The sequence below is a fragment of the Antennarius striatus genome, chromosome 20, assembly GCF_040054535.1.
Source record: "Antennarius striatus isolate MH-2024 chromosome 20, ASM4005453v1, whole genome shotgun sequence".
NCBI classification, from domain to species: Eukaryota; Metazoa; Chordata; class Actinopteri; order Lophiiformes; family Antennariidae; genus Antennarius; species Antennarius striatus.
The window spans coordinates 8,723,387-8,741,970 of record NC_090795.1 but is presented as its reverse complement, the minus strand read 5'-3'; the positions used below and the strand labels follow the sequence as shown (position 1 = coordinate 8,741,970).

General features: G+C 39.0%; 2 protein-coding genes across 3 annotated transcripts; both read left to right on the top strand.

The window, feature by feature from the left end:
• Positions 1-3,066: 3,066 nt before the first annotated feature.
• Positions 3,067-9,193, top strand: slc51a (solute carrier family 51 member A). The gene is made up of 8 exons (XM_068304199.1): positions 3,067-3,311; positions 5,032-5,183; positions 5,294-5,367; positions 5,658-5,816; positions 7,261-7,372; positions 8,408-8,554; positions 8,666-8,771; positions 8,891-9,193. Exons 1-8 carry the CDS (start codon positions 3,236-3,238, stop codon positions 9,037-9,039), a joined length of 975 nt encoding a protein of 324 aa, XP_068160300.1. The 5' UTR covers positions 3,067-3,235; the 3' UTR covers positions 9,040-9,193.
• Positions 9,194-10,757: 1,564 nt separating this feature from the next.
• On the top strand, positions 10,758-18,537 carry LOC137587488 (pyruvate dehydrogenase (acetyl-transferring) kinase isozyme 3, mitochondrial-like). Of its 2 annotated transcripts, XM_068303922.1 has the most exons (12): positions 10,758-11,115; positions 12,787-12,928; positions 13,029-13,100; positions 13,584-13,768; positions 13,863-13,952; positions 14,273-14,350; positions 14,768-14,844; positions 14,948-15,049; positions 15,136-15,243; positions 15,362-15,475; positions 16,015-16,135; positions 17,915-18,537. In XM_068303922.1, the coding sequence occupies exons 1-12, from the start codon at positions 11,013-11,015 to the stop codon at positions 17,932-17,934; spliced, it is 1,212 nt and encodes a 403-aa protein (XP_068160023.1). In that variant the 5' UTR covers positions 10,758-11,012; the 3' UTR covers positions 17,935-18,537. The 2 variants fall into 2 exon arrangements, with proteins under 2 accessions (XP_068160023.1, XP_068160022.1); XM_068303921.1 differs by lacking the exon at positions 17,915-18,537 and having other exon boundaries at positions 16,015-17,666.
• The last annotated feature ends 47 nt before the right edge of the window (positions 18,538-18,584 follow it).

Here is an 18,584-nt window from a genome sequence, read left to right as displayed (position 1 = left end):
ATGATTTATCCATAGCAAGATCAAAGGAACATAAGCTTCATTCATTTCTCAGGTAACACTGGGGTGTACGACATTTACACAGTTTGTTACGATTGTTGGCCCACTAGTAATCCTCTTTATGGACTGGTACATCCTCTGTATCATCCTCTGTGTCATCCTGTGTGATGGCAGCCCACTCTAAGGCAAGTACTGTCTTGAGATGCTGCTGAGTCTGTGCAGGATTTTATCACTATCGCACTTGTTCAATGCAACACTAGAACATCCAGAACTGTGGCATCTTTCCCCACAAACTGGACAGACATGCATTCCTAGGCAGCGCCAGTGGAAGGTTGTCCAGTTCGAAGTCCATCATCAATCAGATATTTCTGATTGTTTTGGCATGGACAGGCCTTTATCTAGTCAAAGTTGGCCAGACTGAGAATTTTTGCTTATGTAGCTTCATCTTTGATTGTGGAAACATGAATTCTGAATTTACAGTACATCACGCTTTACAGGAGATGGAGAAAAGATGTCAGTTTTCAAATGTTCATTACCTAAAAGTTTCTCATGCATTCAGCACAAACAGGTACACGTGTTTAGCTCTGTGCTATCAGAGAAAGACAAAGAGCATTAGATTAACTCAGAAACAAACTAGAACAGACACGTAGCTTCATACTCCCTGCAGACTGAAACCAGATGAACTCTGCCTGTTTGACACCCAGGGCCTTGACTTCTACTGTGGAGACCAATGGAGACAGCTCTGCTCATGCCCTCAAACATTCCTGATGCCTCACTTTAATTCCCTAAGAAAAATGGTTGTGTGTTGTTTTGTTTGCCTTCAAAGCATAATTCAGGAGAACAGACCTTTAGTTTATCCCTTCTGTTTGGTTGATCTGTACTGTGATGATAACGTACTACATGGTGTAATGTCAAGTTGAGGTCAAATATTGCTGCATCTGATGCAGTGGAATCCCAGTATAATTTTAATATTATGTATTGTAAAGTTAAAGAATTGTGACTATGGCGCTTTAAGAGTTTGACAGAGCTTTTTTATTTTTTGCCTATGGGTGTTTTTAAGGTGTGTGTCCATGCACGAGTGTAATCTATGAAGTTAATGACCTCGGTGTCAGTTTTTGAAGGAGGGTAAACAGTGACTTGTTAAAAAACCAACAAGGTCTAATGTCCACGAGCCCAAAGGAATCACACTTTCACTAAAGACTTATGGATAGCTTATCCATTAAAGGGAAAATTCAAAATAAAGCGTGATAGACAACAGTATCGCTTAACAAGAGGCTGAAGCATGGTGCGATCAGGAGACAGCTCAAAGTTGGTCCATTGATTCAGAACCTGCGATTATAATCTCAAGTTCTGATTTTCATCTGCATCTACAGTAATTCTCCAAGTTGACTTCATCTTCCTCCAATCACAGGTGAAATATTTCAGGAAATTTTCCATTCATTCTCATTCTCTCAATCACATCACAGTACTATCAATTTCACTAACTCAGGCCAGTCAGGACAAATCTTCTCTGATAAGATTCCTCAGGGTGAAGGTGTGCCTTGACGTAGTCATTATAAATTACTCAGGTGATTCATGAAATAGACTGTGTATAATAGCGGTGAAAGCATCTATGAGTACAAATGTATCTGAAAAAAATCAGAATTTCAATGAAAAATTCAATATTTTAATCAGTTATTTGAGAGAGTGAAAACTACAGTCATTGCATGGAAAGTCAACAACCATCTGTCCTTCTGCATTCCTCTACTGAATACCAAACCTGCCCATCACCTCCTCCCTGCAACAACATGTCCATTGACTTATCACATGTAAAATATAAAGGTTTTTGTAAATAATTATGGCCTGAATTAAAAAACAACAACATGTACAATAAAGGAAACTTTCACCACTTTAATGAAATTACAGGAATAAAAGAGCATTTCCATGATATTCTAATATTTTTGATGGACATATAAAGCTTTACAAAACAAATCAATAACAAATGAGTCACATTTTACGTGACATCCTTCCTTAATGTTCGAATGAGTGTTGAATCACCAGAAATCTTTCATTTTTGTGGCCTTTTTTTAACCTTTACAAAAGTGATAATGCAGCTCAAGGTTTAATAGATTTAACCTCAGAGCAGAAGAAAAACAAACTGCCCTGACCTCATCTTTGAGACACAGACAGGCAGAGGATGTGGTAAAGAGTGACAAAGGTGACTTTTTCTGTCAATGTGAAGAAGGTTCATGATAATCAAAGATGATTTAGAACAAATTATAACAAGAGACAACAAATATATGAGTGTTTTATCTGATGAAACTACATTGTAGGCATCATGGTCATTCACCGGAAGCTAAATCAGCGACGTCTTTTCTATACAGGCCAGTCAGAGCTGTAGGGAATTATTCAAAGCAGCCAAAGATTTGCAGCAAATGCCTCACATGACAATACCCCCCACACATGTTGCCATGGGAATGGAGGGCGAGTAGGGGTACTGGCATGTGATGTGACTGTATGTGTTTTCAGCAGCCTCTACCAATAAGGTGGAGCATAAATATTAAGCACAAGCAGAAGCTGCAAACTTAGTTTTCCATTATGTCACTGCAAATAAAAGACACAATCCAGTGATTTAGTTGGTAGTGTGTGTGGTAGTTTTAGAGAATATAATCACTATATTTCACCAGTTGTGTTCTTCTTCAGGATGTGAGTCAGCAGCTTTTAAAATGCCAAATGATTCAACACAATTTAAACTGTGACTTCATCTTTAAGTTAGAATGGAAAATGATCACTTCCAGCAAAGTTGAACAGATTCAGGATCCAGATGATGATGATGATGATGATGCTGTGGAAGTGACTTCCTCTTCCTCAAGCAATCTCTTTAAATCCTCTCAGGTAGTCTCATGTTCAGCACATTTATTTATTTATGTGTGAAATGAATGGACTCTTACCTGACACATTTCCTGGCCTGGCACAACGTTTCACAAAAATCCATCCAGTATTTTTTAAAGTATTCCTGCAAAAACAAGACTCCCAGTAGAATGATGCCCTACTTTTTTTTTTTTCTTTTTTTTTTAGCCAGTTTACGACGTCGGGGAAGAGGCGGGTCCAGTGATTGCAACAAGTGTTTCGGGGTGTCACCGGGCTGGAAGCGGTGGAGCACGCTCTTTTCGGAGAGAGGACACTCCTGAATTTTACGCACCGGGCGTAAGCGGGTGGAAGCGGGGCTTGAGACATCACTGTGGAAAATCCAGCCAGCATGAATAACGGATCAAACCGAACGATGGACCCGAGCTGCAGCAGCAGTCCTCCTCTCGCCATAGAAATCATCCTCAGTGAGTAGAAAACACCAGGTTTGTTTCAGGTCTTCACCGAGAGATCACGTCAGGTAGAGAGGCTCGTTAATCCTATCGTTAAACTATCTCTGTGGATGCGTTTGAGGTGTGATGGGATATGATCTAGGATTCCCATGGTGACATCTGCAACTACTATCAGGAAACAACCAAACAGACCAAAATAGAATTTTAGAATTAAACTTATTGTATAAAATATACATTATAATAATCCATGTGTGTGTGTGTGTGTGTGTGTGTGTGTGTGTGTGTGTGTGTGTGTGTGTGTGTGTGTGTGTGTGTGTGGTGGGGTAATTTAAAGAACATTTACAGGCATTTTATGAAGGTGCATAAATTAATTTTATTATTGCATTTATCTTTTTTTTTAACATATATAAATTAGTTTTTAAAGCATGTGTTTAATTTAGGTTCACCCAGAAAAGTTCCTCCAAGAGAGCTTTCACAAACGTCAATTTTGAAATGGTCTTATCACTACATACCTCTGTTATATTTCTTTAAAAGAAAAAGAATGATAATTGTCTTAGTTTTGTTCATATACTGTAGTTTGCTAAATTGAGCTCTCCATGCCATATTCTAAATTTGTTTTGGCCGGAGTGCTTCTGGCGCTAAAGCTTTGAAATCCTCACCTGGATCACCTCACCTTGACAATGTGTCTAAGCTTTACTGCACACTAGCTGCACATGCATGTGCAGCTGCATAAATTAGATGGTTAAGAGCATAACTAATAGAATACAGAAGAATACTGAAGAAAAAATAATTTGTTAGAATCAATCCAAAATATCAGAAGAACTTTAAACTCTGAAAACCTAGATGTACAAAGTCGACAGGACCATGGTGACCACCCAGAGAGACACCAGTAAATACTACTGTTTGTTTTCGTGTCATTATTTTGGATACCAGTGAATAAATGATTCAGTTATTACCAGAATACCCACAGTCACTGGCACCATGTTGGAACAATTTACTCCAGCCTTCCTCTCACTTATTGTTTCATCGTGACTGAAGTAGCAACTCTGACAGCATCCACCCATGTCTGAGACATCTGGCAGAGAAATTATCAAGCCCTCCATTTATTGATGCAACGTCATCCATCTGTGAGCGTATTTTTAGTTTGTTACCAGCTGAAAAAGAAGTAAACTACTTTGATGCACATCATAGACTGTTCTGTTTCATCAAGCAGAATCATTCCTTTGCTTAAGTGATCCAAATAAGCACAATAAGGTGGACAATAGAGCTGAGGTCAGCGTTTAACACACACTGCATGAACAACCCTTTAAATGTTAGATCCATTATCCCTGTCAAAAACTTTTGTCACATTTTGTTTTCAAGGCATAACTCAATAACTGTCCAAAATTTATTCATGTAACTTTCTATAAACATCATTAAAGTATCAAAGTGATGCCTTTTGCCAATTTAAGAATTATAATAATTTCTGTTTTCAATTTCTGTGGTTTTAAAATTAATTTATGCTCATTGTGTGAGTGGGGCATGTCTCAGGTGAGGGCTCCTGGGGTGTAGCTCAATAAATATTCTGTCCACCATAGTTTCTCAGCAGATACACCATTTTGCTGCAGAGGCTCCAACATAAATACTGGATAATTACTTTTAAAATAGTGCAGATCAAGTTTCAGTTCCTCGACAACGACCTGAGGGTCCAGCATGACACGTTTCAGTCTTTGTGACTTCCAATCTCTTATTCTAGAGCTGAACACCCTTGGCATCATCCTGTACTCTGTGCTCACCTTCATGGCGGCTGTGTCTGTTCTGGTCTACATAGAGGAGTGTGTTTACATCTACAAGAAAGTGCCAGCCAATAAGAAGAGTGTAATCATCTGGGTGAATGGGGCAGCACCGGTGAGCATAACACTGCAGAAAAATAAAAGGCACTGCCCATATCTATCATCTGTAGATTCTGATGAAAAATAGCACACCGTCATAGCCCCTCTTTCTCCCGTTTGTTTCAGGTGATTGGCACCATGGCCTGTTTGGGGATGTGGATCCCCAGAGCCACCATGTTTACTGATATGACTTCAGCCTGGTGAGACTTTCTGTCTCTGCTTCTCTTTTACCCACCTCTCACACTGTGAGGTGTTCATCTTACCCACAGATCCCTTCTGTTAAAAAAAAAAAAAAAATCACAACAGGAAAACTTGGTCTTTACAACCTGCTGAGAATTTATGAGAAACAGTGATGATGTTATGTAATGTCTGACTGCCATATGGCTTCCATTCTTTACCTCTCTAATTCCAAACTTCTTGCATCTGTTATTCTCCCTGCTTCTGTAACTCTGCTTCCATCATTCCCACTCATGGTCTCATCTCTCTCTAGTTATTTCGCCGTTGTGGTGTTTAAGTTCCTGATACTGATGATCGAGGAGGTGGGGGGCGACGAGGCCTTCCTGCGGCGAGCAGGGAAACATAAACTGAAGATCAGCACGGGCCCATGCTGCTGCTGCTGCCTCTGCCTGCCACATGTTGCCATCACAAGGTCAACACCCTCCCCCACAGCCTTAAACAGTCTGTAGTTTGCTGAATCAATACATCCTTTCTGCTTTTTCAGGACGTGAGAGCTGAAATGAACATTTTTTCCCCTTATGAACCTGGAAATGAAAAGCTTCTGAGGAAAACAGAAGCACATATTTATCTTGGTAACGGCAGCAGATGAGTGTTGGTCAAGGATTACTTGATTGTATTCTTAGGAATTTTGATATCAAAATTTGGCCTTAAGTCAATAATGTTAATATTTTGCCTGGCACTGACCTCCAGTTCAACTGCATGCTCTCTGTTTTGATTGTTTACCATGACACTCTCACAGCCTGACATTAATTTATTTTCACACCTCCGCTAACCTGAGCAAGTGTAGCTTTTTCATTCATCCTTGAAGGATGAGTTGTACATTAAATAGAAGGCCACAGTCTGCAAATGGCTGTCTTAGCCAGCTAAAGGGAAATCTACTAACCTGGTTTGAATTTTCTTTTTTTTCTTTTTTTTTTTTATTTGGCAAATAGAACAAACAAAATATAACCTGTTAACAAGTGAGATTTTGAGATTATGAAAAGGATTGTTAAGGGGCTCAGATAACAGGGAAATTACCCATTCATCCAGAATCTAACCTAAACTGACCAGCAGTTAGCTCCAGCTCAGAAAAAGAAAAAGGGGATTTTATCCCCATATGTATTCAAAAACTTTTTAGCATAAAGATAGCACTCCTATTGCTTTGTGGGATTCCACCTTCTCCTTACTCTCTGTTACGCAGATAGTGAGCGCTACCTGAAGAGAAATACATCAGGGTCTTATACTTTTTTATTCAGCAGTTGTTGCCTTTCTGCTAATGGAACACAGATCCTGTGCAGCGTCTGAGACTGACATGACTGGCTGCAGTTTGAACTGTTACATCAGAGATGTGCACACAGCATCGGAGGGTTTGATGCAGGTTGAGCACACGACTGGTCATTCAACTCTGTCAAGGCATAGCACAAGATATGCAGCAATCACATCATGCTCCTTTCTGGCTGTACTTCCAATTTGCTTGATTCGATTTGTTGTGTGCATCAGATATACTCGATTCATCACAATTGAATCACATCACATTCATCACATGTGAAACACAGAAAATCCTTTTCAACAAATCTTCCTGCCTTCCTACACAAACCAAACAGTGATGACGATCTCTTGAACAAGTGACACAGGTCTGATGCATTTCAAAGGAACTATTAATGTTGTTGGTGTGTGAGAACAATTGAACATAGAGAAAACAATGTTCCCAAGGCCTCTTTCAGTTATCTTAAACATCCAGTAATCTACATTAAATCTGATGGGGCTATCGGGAATCCCACAATAGATTTCAAATATTTGTAAAACCATTAATAAGTGAACACCATTTGTTTTCTTCAGAACGTACTGTAAAACCATTTCCTGTCTTCCAACTCCAGGCGTTCTCTCTTCCTGCTCAAACTTGGCTCCTTCCAGTTTGCTCTCCTGAAGCTCGTCTTCACCGTTCTCTCCATTGTCCTCTATACCAACGGAACTTTTGACCTGTCTGATGTGAGTAAGAAAAGCTGCTTTCTTTTCTATTATCTCTGATTTCTGTTTAAATCTCCAATTTCCTTACTTTTCACAATTAATGAGGCAGGGAAACACAATAGTTTTGAACTACAGTCCAGACTGACATTATTCTGAATTGTTTGATTGCAATTTAGGAATTTTAAGAAATGAAAAACACAACGCTGCCGAATCATCATGTTTAATGAACAAATTATGTCTTACTCTTGACGAGTCTAGTAATTTAAACGTCCATGAACCCTCCCCATAATGATATTAAAAGTCCTTCTATCTGTATTACCTTTTCTCGCACTTTTATCGACTGTTTAAAGCACTTTTGTGTCCCACGAAAGTCCGAGACTCACAGAATGTAGCGCACTTCCATGTGCCGTCAGCCAATAAAATGTGCGTACGGTATGACGTGACTGCCTACCAAAAATAGGCTGGGAGCAATATAAGTGAACCCAATGTTGGGTGATAATGGCTCCAGCTTGCTTTGACCCACAAAGTACAAGCAGCTCTAGAAAACGATGGATGAAGAAATACCTGAGCCTTGCAGGCCATTTTCTAAGTAGCAATTAATTTGTGGCATAAACACCGATTCATGAAGCAACTGGGAGATTACGTTCAATTGCTCATGATTCATAAGTGCCTACTGATCACATACCTACACGGTAATTTGATCCTAATGATGGGCAACAGGAATTCAAATTACACACGGAATTAGTTGCATGAAATTTCCATAACTCACTTATTAATAAGTATGTTTTTGCAAAGTTATCACAACGCATGTCCTATTTTGCTTATGACATAATAGCTTACAATCAGAATAAAGAAACTTGGTGTAATGAGAAAGCTGAGAAGTAACTGACTACATTGCATTTAGTCTGTTTATAACCCTGGCAGTATAGACCGTGTTTTCTTTCCTCATTGGTGCCTGCTATTTCCGTTCACTCTGTGTCATTATTATTATTCTTCATTGCATTTGCCTTCCTTGATTCTTCTGCTGTATGTGTGTGTTCATGTTTCCATTTTTAGTTGACCATTACTGGAGCTGCTATATGGATCAACCCATTTGTGGGTATCTTGACAATCACAGCCCTATGGCCGGTCGCCATCATGTTCATGCACCTGAAAACAACCTTGCGGACAATCAAGATTATCCCCAAATATGCCATGTACCAGGTAAGGTTCTGAAGGTGCCTTACACACATAAGCTGGACACTAGCACTGGGCTTTTACAAGATTTTTTTGGTAACCTATTTGTCAGTTTAAGCAGTATATATTTGTTTATAGCTGGTGCTGGTCCTCAGTCAGCTGCAGACAGCTATCATTAACATCCTAGCTTTGAACGGAACCATTGCCTGCTCACCGCCCTTTTCTGCTCCAGCCAGAGGATACAGTGAGTGGACATAGAACTCATCCATTGATCAACAATCCATCTTAAAGAACTCTTGTAGGTTTTTTGTGATCCTCATGTGGTCAATTCCTTTGCTCTCTTACTCCTCTTTGTCTCCATAGTGATGAGTCAGCAGCTTTTAATCCTGGAGATGTTCATCATCACACTGGTGACGCGACTGCTGTATCGTCGACAGTATGACCCTTTACCGGAGGAAGAGGATTATGACAATGAAAACTCCAAGATGGCTGTCTCATCTGAATCTGCGTGAAGACTGAGGCTTGTGTGTGTGTGTGTGTGTGTGTGTGTGTGTGTGTGTGCTTGCGTGCGTGCGTGTGCGCGCGCAGGTGTGTTACCTGTACTCCCATCATGCATATAATTTAGGGATTTTCTAAGTATATAAATAAATATAAATATGAATTATTTGCAAATTTATATTGTGGGTGTTTATTCAGGGCCACAAAATTGTAGACTGACTGCAAACACCAAAGACACACCTATGGAATGCTGCTACAATAATCGACTGACTTTTTTCCTATTTCTATCATTTTAATTCATTAAAGGATGTGATGAGCTCATTCATTCATCAAGCTAGGGTTGTCAAAAAGGGGTATGGTAGTTTGTGGGTTCTTTATAATAGCAACATTCAGATGATATACCTACAATTGTGAGATTCCTTCAGTTTAGGGGCCCAGTTACACCTATCACCAATTAGATTCTTTGGCTTTCACTTTCTATATCTGTTCCTGTTGTTCCTATCCTGTTATTTTGCAAACTTGTCTTGGTCTTTTTTCTGTCTGTCAGCTGAGATTGCCACATCGATCACAATTACTTACCCGCTGTCAGCATTTTAATTGTTTTTTGATATATTGGAACCAGTGTATCTAATGTAGTTTATTTAATCAGATTTCAAATTCAGCTGCACTGTTGCGCCTGGCTTTGGTTTTGTCCACTAGGTGGCAGTAAAAACATTTAAGTAGATTCCTGAACAACCTGAATTGGACTCTGACTACAGTATTTTCATCTGTTAGTTATTATCACTTTAAGGGTTCTCGTTTTCGTCTCTGTTTTGACCCTTTTGCCTCCAATCTCAGTCATCACATACAAGGATGTACAAGGCTATATTTTCTGTAGAGATGTCCATAATGTATTTAGAAAATCTATTTTACGAATGGATTTTGATGTTCTGTCTGGATGGATCTTGGGCCAACAATCATTGCATTTTGCATTGGACATAATTACATTTTGAGGCACATCCAGGTACACAATACAGATTTTGGCCCATTCTATTGAAGATACAGTAAATTTTAAGCATTTGCTATATGAAATGATTTTTTTTTTTAAAGTTTAAATGAAAATTATGCCGGCATAGATGTTATCAAACAGACATGTTAAAGACGTCAAACGCCGAGAAAGCTAAGACATCTAGCAACAGTCCACACGTCAGTGTCCAATGGGGCCTTTGTTGTTTCTCACATCCGGGTTGTAGACCAATCATCGCAATGTAGAAAACAAGCCACGACTAGTGCGGTATACGTACTGCCCAAAATGTCACAATAGGCCGGAAGTGTTAAAATGTGAACTTCAAAATAAATAGTTTCAGGCGTTCGGGTATTGTCTCGTTTGCAATTAGGCAGTTACAACTCACTATTTAGAAAGCCACTGGCAAAGATGAGTATTTTGCAAATATAATCAAGGTATTAATAATCGGCTCTTATAGAAATCAATTAAATCTTCATTCGGAAATGTCGACACATTTTTTAAATACACTTGTCTAGCTTGAATATTTATCATTTTGAAATCAATTTTTGAAGAAAAATGTATTAAAATAAGCTATAGTAAATATTAGGAGGCGGAAATAACGAGAGGTTATGTTAAAACATGATTATCTAAACGTGTTTGGTATTAACCGATGCGTTCCTTTTGTTTAGTCCAGTCTAGTGTTTTATTCTGAAAAAGCGGAAGTCGTCGTTCGATTGGTTTTGACTGAGTGCTTAACTGATGCAGTGAATACATGGACGCTTGAGACGGAGGAAGCACTCTGGAGCACGCAGTTTCTGTCATGTAACCTTAAGGACATGTATTTATCGCTAAGCTATTTATCTCGAGTGGACGAAACAAATGTGGACACAAGCTGGACCTGAGTTTTCGTGTGGCTGTCAACATGATCAGGGATGAAATGGTCGTGTTGTGTTGATTCTCATTCACACGTTCTGATCCGGGCATCTTTATTCAACTTTCAAAATGAGGATCTTCACGTCTTTGTTGAAAGACGCTCACCCCAAAATCGAATATTACTCCAAATTTTCACCGTCCCCACTCTCCATTAAGCAGTTTTTAGATTTCGGTAAGTAGCATCTTCAATAATAGGACCATTTGGCCTTTTTATTGCCTTTCATTTTGTCATGACAGTCCTTATTTGTGTGGATTTCAAGTCTCCCGGTCATACTATGATGGTTATTAATAGGAGTCCCCTCCAAGCTGCTGCGAAACATAAAACTTGCTAATGCTCGGATGACATTTGAATTAGCTGTTTACTTTTAGCAGCTCAGTCATGACAGCACCAACAATCCCGCGCAGGTTTGTTGACTCTGCTCGAGTACTTTCTGTTTCAAGTTTACTGGGAATGACATCCACCTCATTGAAAGTCATTTCAGGAACAACATCATGCCCACAGTGATGGATGCAATTTATTTTACCGTACTTGTCAGTGTGAAATTATGTTGCATGAAGGCTCTTTGTTTGATTTTTTTTGTCCTCTGGCGTGTGTGTCTTGTCTCAGCATATAGTCAAAAACACTGAAATGAGACATAGTATGTAAGATGACAGTGTAGAAGCTTCACTCAAAGCTTTTCTTAATCCATCCCTGATTAAATACAGTCATCTCCTTATGTAATTTGTTCTGACAGCTGTGGATCTAATGTGAATGCTGTTTATGTTTGTACAAGGAACATGCAAATATTAATTGTCCGTCCCATCAAGGCAATCCATGGTGTGTGTCAAAGGGGAGCAAGTAAGACATCCCAGAACAGTTATCTGCAAAGGGTTTCTCTCTAGTGCTGAGTCAGTGTTTGATGGTTTCACTACCCTGTTTTCTAATTATTTGGGCCTAATTTTACGCCACTAAAACAGACCAAATGTGCACTTTTTAGCAGCGATGACAGGACATTTCGTTCCATTCATTTGTAATTATGTGTTTGCACTGATTGTGTTAGAAAACATAACCATTGTTCTCCTTTAGCTGGCATAACCAAAACACATGTTCCCTGCAAATTTCCGTCATATATTTTCTGTGCTGAAGGTTAGGGATCATATGAGTTCTCACATGCACTCATGAGGAAGGCTGAGATATTTGCATGCTGAGTTAATTACATTTTATCTTAGGAAAGAGTTTATCACGCATAGTAGTTCTTCACATACTCACTACACTCACTGTAGTTAAAGTTACACCACAATAATTGAGTTTTTCCTGTTTAGACCTAAACCATAAATCCCCTCCAACCTTTCCATGACTCCATCCTCTCTATTGGATAACAATATTTATGATTTCCTTGTATGGTTCAAGCTAATGTTAGCAAACATGAAAGAGGGGGATTGTGAAATTAATTGCCCCTCTGGCATGAAGAAAGTTTCTTGAATCAGGAGTAAATGGAGAAAAGTTAAAGATGGAATATTAAGAGCCACAAACTGTATCCCATCCAGATAATTATGTTTTAGATTTACAGTAGTTCCTATGTAAACCTCCTCTAAAAGTCAAGTAGTTCATACTTTTTATCCGATGAATCATTGTCAGTGAGTGAAAAAAGAGGGTATTTTGTGTTATTTCATGTTGACTGAAAGGACTTAGCCTGGCGTTTTACATGAGGTAAATTTTGTTTCATATATGTCACTAAAATATATTTACCATAAATAAATACCTTGGGTGAAAAAGTCCACACCCCCATTTGCCTGTTTCTTCTATACTGCATACTTCCCTTTCACAGGAGCAGCTTTCAAATAGTACAGCCATTTCTTTCAGGCAGGGAAAATGCTTGTGAGAAAACATCCTACATGTTCCTACGTAAGGAGCTGCCGGTGCGTCTAGCCAACACTATGAGGGAAGTCAACCTGCTACCTGACAACCTGCTGAACCAGCCCTCTGTCAAACTGGTTAAGAAATGGTGAGACACCCTGGACCAGTAACTCTAATAACACTGTCACTCGTGAAATTTCATAACAATGGTATTTAAAGCCGCCTTCTGGCCTCTCCTTGCCTTATAGGTACATGCAGAGCTTTGTGGAGCTACTGGATTATGAGAACAGAAAGCCAGAAGATCCCCATGTTCTGAATGAGTGAGTGGATACAGCCCGGATTAATAATTCAGAAAAGCAGGTGTGATACCAGTGGAATAAATGCCACCTTCTTGGAACTCTTCCATTCTGGATTTACAACATGTATTAGTGACTGCAAAATTTCTTCAGCTGCAGTTTTCATACCCACATATCTCTGCTGACTGTCCTGGTAACGGTGCATATTTATACTATAACAATGACTGTGTGATAAACACAGTTAGGAATTTGGATAGGGCTGCCTGTTTAGAGAGCACATTTTCAGGAATTGTTCAGTTTGCTGAAAATAAAAGATAAGCGACATTGACCCTGGTGCCTCCATACAATCAAACAAGGTGGATTTAAGATGGATGACTGTTACTTTTTTCCCCCCTGAATTTAAATTTACAACTATCAATTTGTGGAGGATAGCAATGTGCTTTTCTGTGACGGTTACTGAACTACTGATTTATTTTCTCCCTTGTATTTCTTTGCTTTTCTATTCAGTTTCCTGGAGGCCTTGATCGACATCCGTAATCGTCACAATGATGTGGTTCCTACCATGGCACAGGGAGTCATTGAATATAAGGACAAGTTTGGCTTTGACCTCTATATTAGCGGCAACATCCAATATTTCCTCGATCGCTTTTACACCAACCGCATCTCTTTCCGCATGCTCATCAATCAGCACAGTGAGTCTTACAAACTGATCCTGTTAATTTGTATAAGGAGCACATATTTCATGCTGTCCCTGTAGCTAACATATTTCAACATGTTTTGGTGCAGCGCTCCTTTTTGGTAATGACATCAACCCTGCTCACCCAAAACACATTGGCAGTATTGATCCCACATGCAGTGTTGCTGAAGTTGTCAGTGGTAAGTCGATCAAGTCATTGTGTGAAAGTTTTGTTATCCACAAGTTCAGATTTCTGTCTTTGCTGCAAATATTTTGATAGTTTTTATGGTTTATGGAGTTGTGTCGGTGGTCAGTATTTACACAAATCAAACAGACCCGTTTCTATCTGTATTGAATGTCATGTTTATTTATGAGAGCTTGTAAAGATTCCAGCTAAGTTTAACCAAAGTTGTCCTCTCAATGACCCAGAAACAGAGCACTACATTTGTTTAACAGGAATTCAAGTTATTCTCATTCTGCATGTTCTGCTCTGATTTGTTTTGTCCTTTCTGCTAATTAGATGCCTATGACACTGCTAAGATGCTTTGTGAAAAGTACTACCTGGCTGCTCCCAAGTTGAGGATCGAAGAGTTTAACAGTAAGTCTTTATTTTCTGAAAAATTGCAGCTGTTCATGTTTCAAACTGTAACTTACATTTTTGGACAATTTTCTGCCTGTTCTAAGTTAGCTTCCAGCTGCTACAAGCTGCTTTATAAATCCCCTGGATGCATGTTGCACATGTAATACATCAAAATGTCCTACCCCTTCCTTGTCCTGTTTCATCGCTGTCTCTCTGTTTCAGCAGATATGAATTCAGTTCTGTGTCTTTCTCAGATCTGGAAGTTCAAGGTCCCCAAATTATGTCTTTGACTACCTTTTTTACAGAACAGCAAGGGGCAACAAATGCTAGGATCTTGCGGATGAAGCTTTGGATGATTTTAGCATCCACCCTCCCGTTAGCATCAAGTTTTGTAAAAAAAATAATTTGTGACTATTTCATATTCTTATCTTCCAGTGAAGGCCCCTAAAAAGCCAATCCATGCAGTGTATGTTCCCTCACATTTGTTCCACATGCTGTTTGAGCTCTTCAAGGTGAGCACAGTCAGTTTGCTTCGCTTTAAATGTAATTCATATGTAGAAATACTATGATTCTAAAAGGATTTGTGGTGAGGTTATTAACTTTGGGACTCTGTAGAACTCAATGAGAGCCACCGTGGAGCTTCATGAGAACAGCATAGAGGAATTACCACCAGTAAAAGCAAAAGTTACTCTGGGTAAAGAAGACCTCTCTATAAAGGTAAATCTAACACAAGTGGATATGCACCAAATAAATATATGTAAATTTGTTGCTTTCACTCCTTCGCTCACACACTCCTCCTTCAGATTAGTGACAGAGGAGGAGGTGTTCCTCTAAGGAAGATGGACCGACTATTTAACTACATGTACTCCACTGCTCCTACACCAAGTCTGGAGCCAGGAGCTGTCCCTTTGGTAAACTCTCTCAAATGATCAAAAATCAAATCAATATTGGCCGTGGTTATTATTTCAAACACAATAGTTACCCACAGCCATAGAAATTAAAGTCTATCAATCTCCCTCCTCCATCCAGGCTGGCTTTGGATATGGTTTGCCAATTTCTCGACTGTATGCTCGATATTTCCAAGGAGATCTTAAACTGTACTCCATGGAAGGTGTTGGCACTGATGCAGTCATCTATCTGAAGGTGAACTGATAAAATGTGGAGTATGTTGTAAAAAAAAAGTCATGTTACACAGCATGGTCAGAGATTAAAAATAGATGAATCTGCTTATACCCTTTTTAAGAGTTGGATGCTGCCGTTCTCATCCTGTGTGACAGGAAAGCAAGCAGACACTTAGCATAAAGAACAGTCTTAGTTGGAAGCAGTTTTTCCAAAATATGACTCCAACATTACCATATTTTTAATAATAACAACAATGTAAATATGTCTACTGGAACATTCTTAGAAAAACATGTCAAACATGACTAAATCCACAACAGAATGAGAACATTAGTGGTAGTTTGTTTATTTAGCAAAGGTGGAAGAATTGGTAGCTATTGCCTGGTAACTATTCCACTTCGCGACTAGTCATTATGCTAAACTAAGTTAATCACCCCTGGCTGTTGTATTCATTTCTATTCAGTTGTGTTAGGTAGGAAAAGTTACAAAACAAAGTGCTCCCTTCGAGACAAATACCCAAACGTTAACTCATATTGGCTCTGATGTTTTGCTCCTCTTTGAAGGCCCTTTCCAGTGAGTCCTTCGAGCGCCTGCCTGTCTTCAACAAGTCAGCCTGGCGACATTACAAGACCAGCCCTGAGGCAGACGACTGGAGCAACCCCAGCAAAGAGCCTCGTGATGCCAGCAAGTCCAAATACAAAGCCAACAGATAACTGCCTGGCATGCTAGTGCATCTCCCAGCTGGGAACCCAAATACCGGCGCTCTGCCCTTGAGCATGTTTGATGAAACGTTGCCCTTGGGTTAACTCTCGGTTTCTTCTCATGACTCATTTTTCTTTTCAGTTCCTAAAGCTTTGGAAAAGACGAGTGACCACAACTTGTATGTATACCCAAAGGCAATGGCATTCATCAGTGTAGCTTTGAGCGTTTTCACATTACCTCTGGCTGTCCTAGAAGTTTAAAATGAACCTCTTCCACATTATAAATTCTCACTGTCGTTTAGTCACTTAGTCACCACTTATTCATTTCCTCTTGTTTTATTATTTTAAGCAAAATTCACTAGAGCACTGTTTGCTTTGTCTCTGTCTCATGCTCAGTTTGACGTTGCTTATCTGTGCTGACCGAGACACTGCTCTCTTTTGCTGAATAAGCCATGCACAGCCTTGCACAGTCTTTGCTTCCGCGGTGTAGACGAGGATCCTGTTGTCGTCATCTGAAATACAAGCAGAGTCAGGGATTCTGAGTTTCACTGCAGATAGGAAGGGGAGGAGGTTCATTTCCATCCTTTGGGAGACTCTTCATTGAACAAATAGGCCAGTGGGTCACTGATGGAAAAAAAATTGTGTAGAAGAGTATTTTCAGGATAGATTATAACTCCTTTGCAAACATTCTAAGGGAAGTGCATCCAAAGTTTAAAGGTCCCAGATTTTGATTTCACATTAAATAGAGAAAGCCTTACTTCTGGATATTTAAAGTATGATTCAAGATGAAGAATCTGCCTTGAAGGTTCTGTTGGAACTCTGGAGAATGTTGGGAAGTATTGTTTTTCAGTATTTTGTTTAGAGTATAACCATTAAACCCTCACCAGATATCCGTCACTGATTTACCAACTATTTAAGGACCAAAGTAGCACCTGTAAGATGCTTATGAAACACCACCATTTCAACCTTGTCTGTCACTTAGCTTTGACCACCAGCATAATTTATTATATGAACCATCATAGAGAGAAAGTAACTTATTTCATTCAACCAGGCCTTTGAGAAATGTATACTTCACAGATGTATTCTGCTTTCTGCAAACCTGCCATGTTGGATACATAACTTTCTCGTAAACCTAACAATGCAATGTTTGAGTGAAGCTTGTGTATTGTTCAATTGTGTGTTACCATATGTTTAATACGTGGAGAAAAGATTGATTATTGACTGCTTTTTATTTTCTCTAAGAGCAAAAAACAGTTTAATAACTGCGATTTCATTCTCCTGCACTGTTTTCTGTTTTTCACATTACTTTTAATGATTATTACTTCCAATTTTGTTTTCTTTATACATTAAGAAAATAACTATTGCAAAAGCTGGAAAAGGAGTATTTAGTTAAAGGAGCAACTACTGGAATCAAAAAGGTCGCTCCAATCCAACGTGATTGTCTTTGAATCAAATTCAATAAGTTTTTAAAGCACTTTATAAAGTTTTTTTTTTTAATCAGTTTTCTCAAAATGCTATCCAGGAATAATATTAGACTTCTGTCAATAAATTTTTTACAAAGGGAAGAATATTTCTGATCTTCTAAGAACCCAGGTCACCACATGCACTCCCAAAACAGCTGTAATTGCAGCTGTAGTTGCCTTTGAAACTACTAAAATTGACAAATTCCAAATAAAACACAGTCAAAACCAGATAGATTTTAGGACTGAATGGATGGGAAATTAAAATAATCTGAAGTGACTTCTTTTCTCATCTTGTTTAGCTCCATCAGATGTGAAATGAAAAGAGTATAGATGAAGAATTCACAAAAGAAAGCCGCCTCATCCTTGTCAACCTCACTGTAAGATCTCGTCACTGATGCCTTCATTTCCTGTGAAGTGACAAACCTGCTTTAGAGCGAAAACAATCCTCATTAAAGGACTCAGTTCACCACTTTTAAGGTGAAAATCATTAGTAGAGGCCTGAGGATCCTTTTTCTTCAGTAGTTGTTGAACTTCAATGTTAGAGAGTGTTTCTGCACCTGCTTTATTGTGTACATAACTTTAATAGTGTGTTTGCTGCCAGTGTGGCGTTCCTGTACCTCAAGCTTAACCAACAAATGTAAATCCACAGGAACCCATCACTTTAGAGGTAGTCATAGAAAGGGGTGCATTTAATGCAATGTAAATACATACATAAAACAAGTCACAGAAAAGTTTGATAATTTCATCCAATGTTGTCATTGTCTCAACAAATGTTGAACCTGACAATAAAGAGAAATGCTGTTGTCCAGGGCATCCTGCCAATAATGCCACGTTTGTAGTGGAAAGTCCCCAAATAAAGATTGAGATTAAACTTGTTTCTATTAAGCTAATTAAAAAAAATGATGGACTAACTGAAAATGGAAGCATTTGTTATTGGTGAAGCCAAGTGTGTGTGTCTGTGGCCAGTAT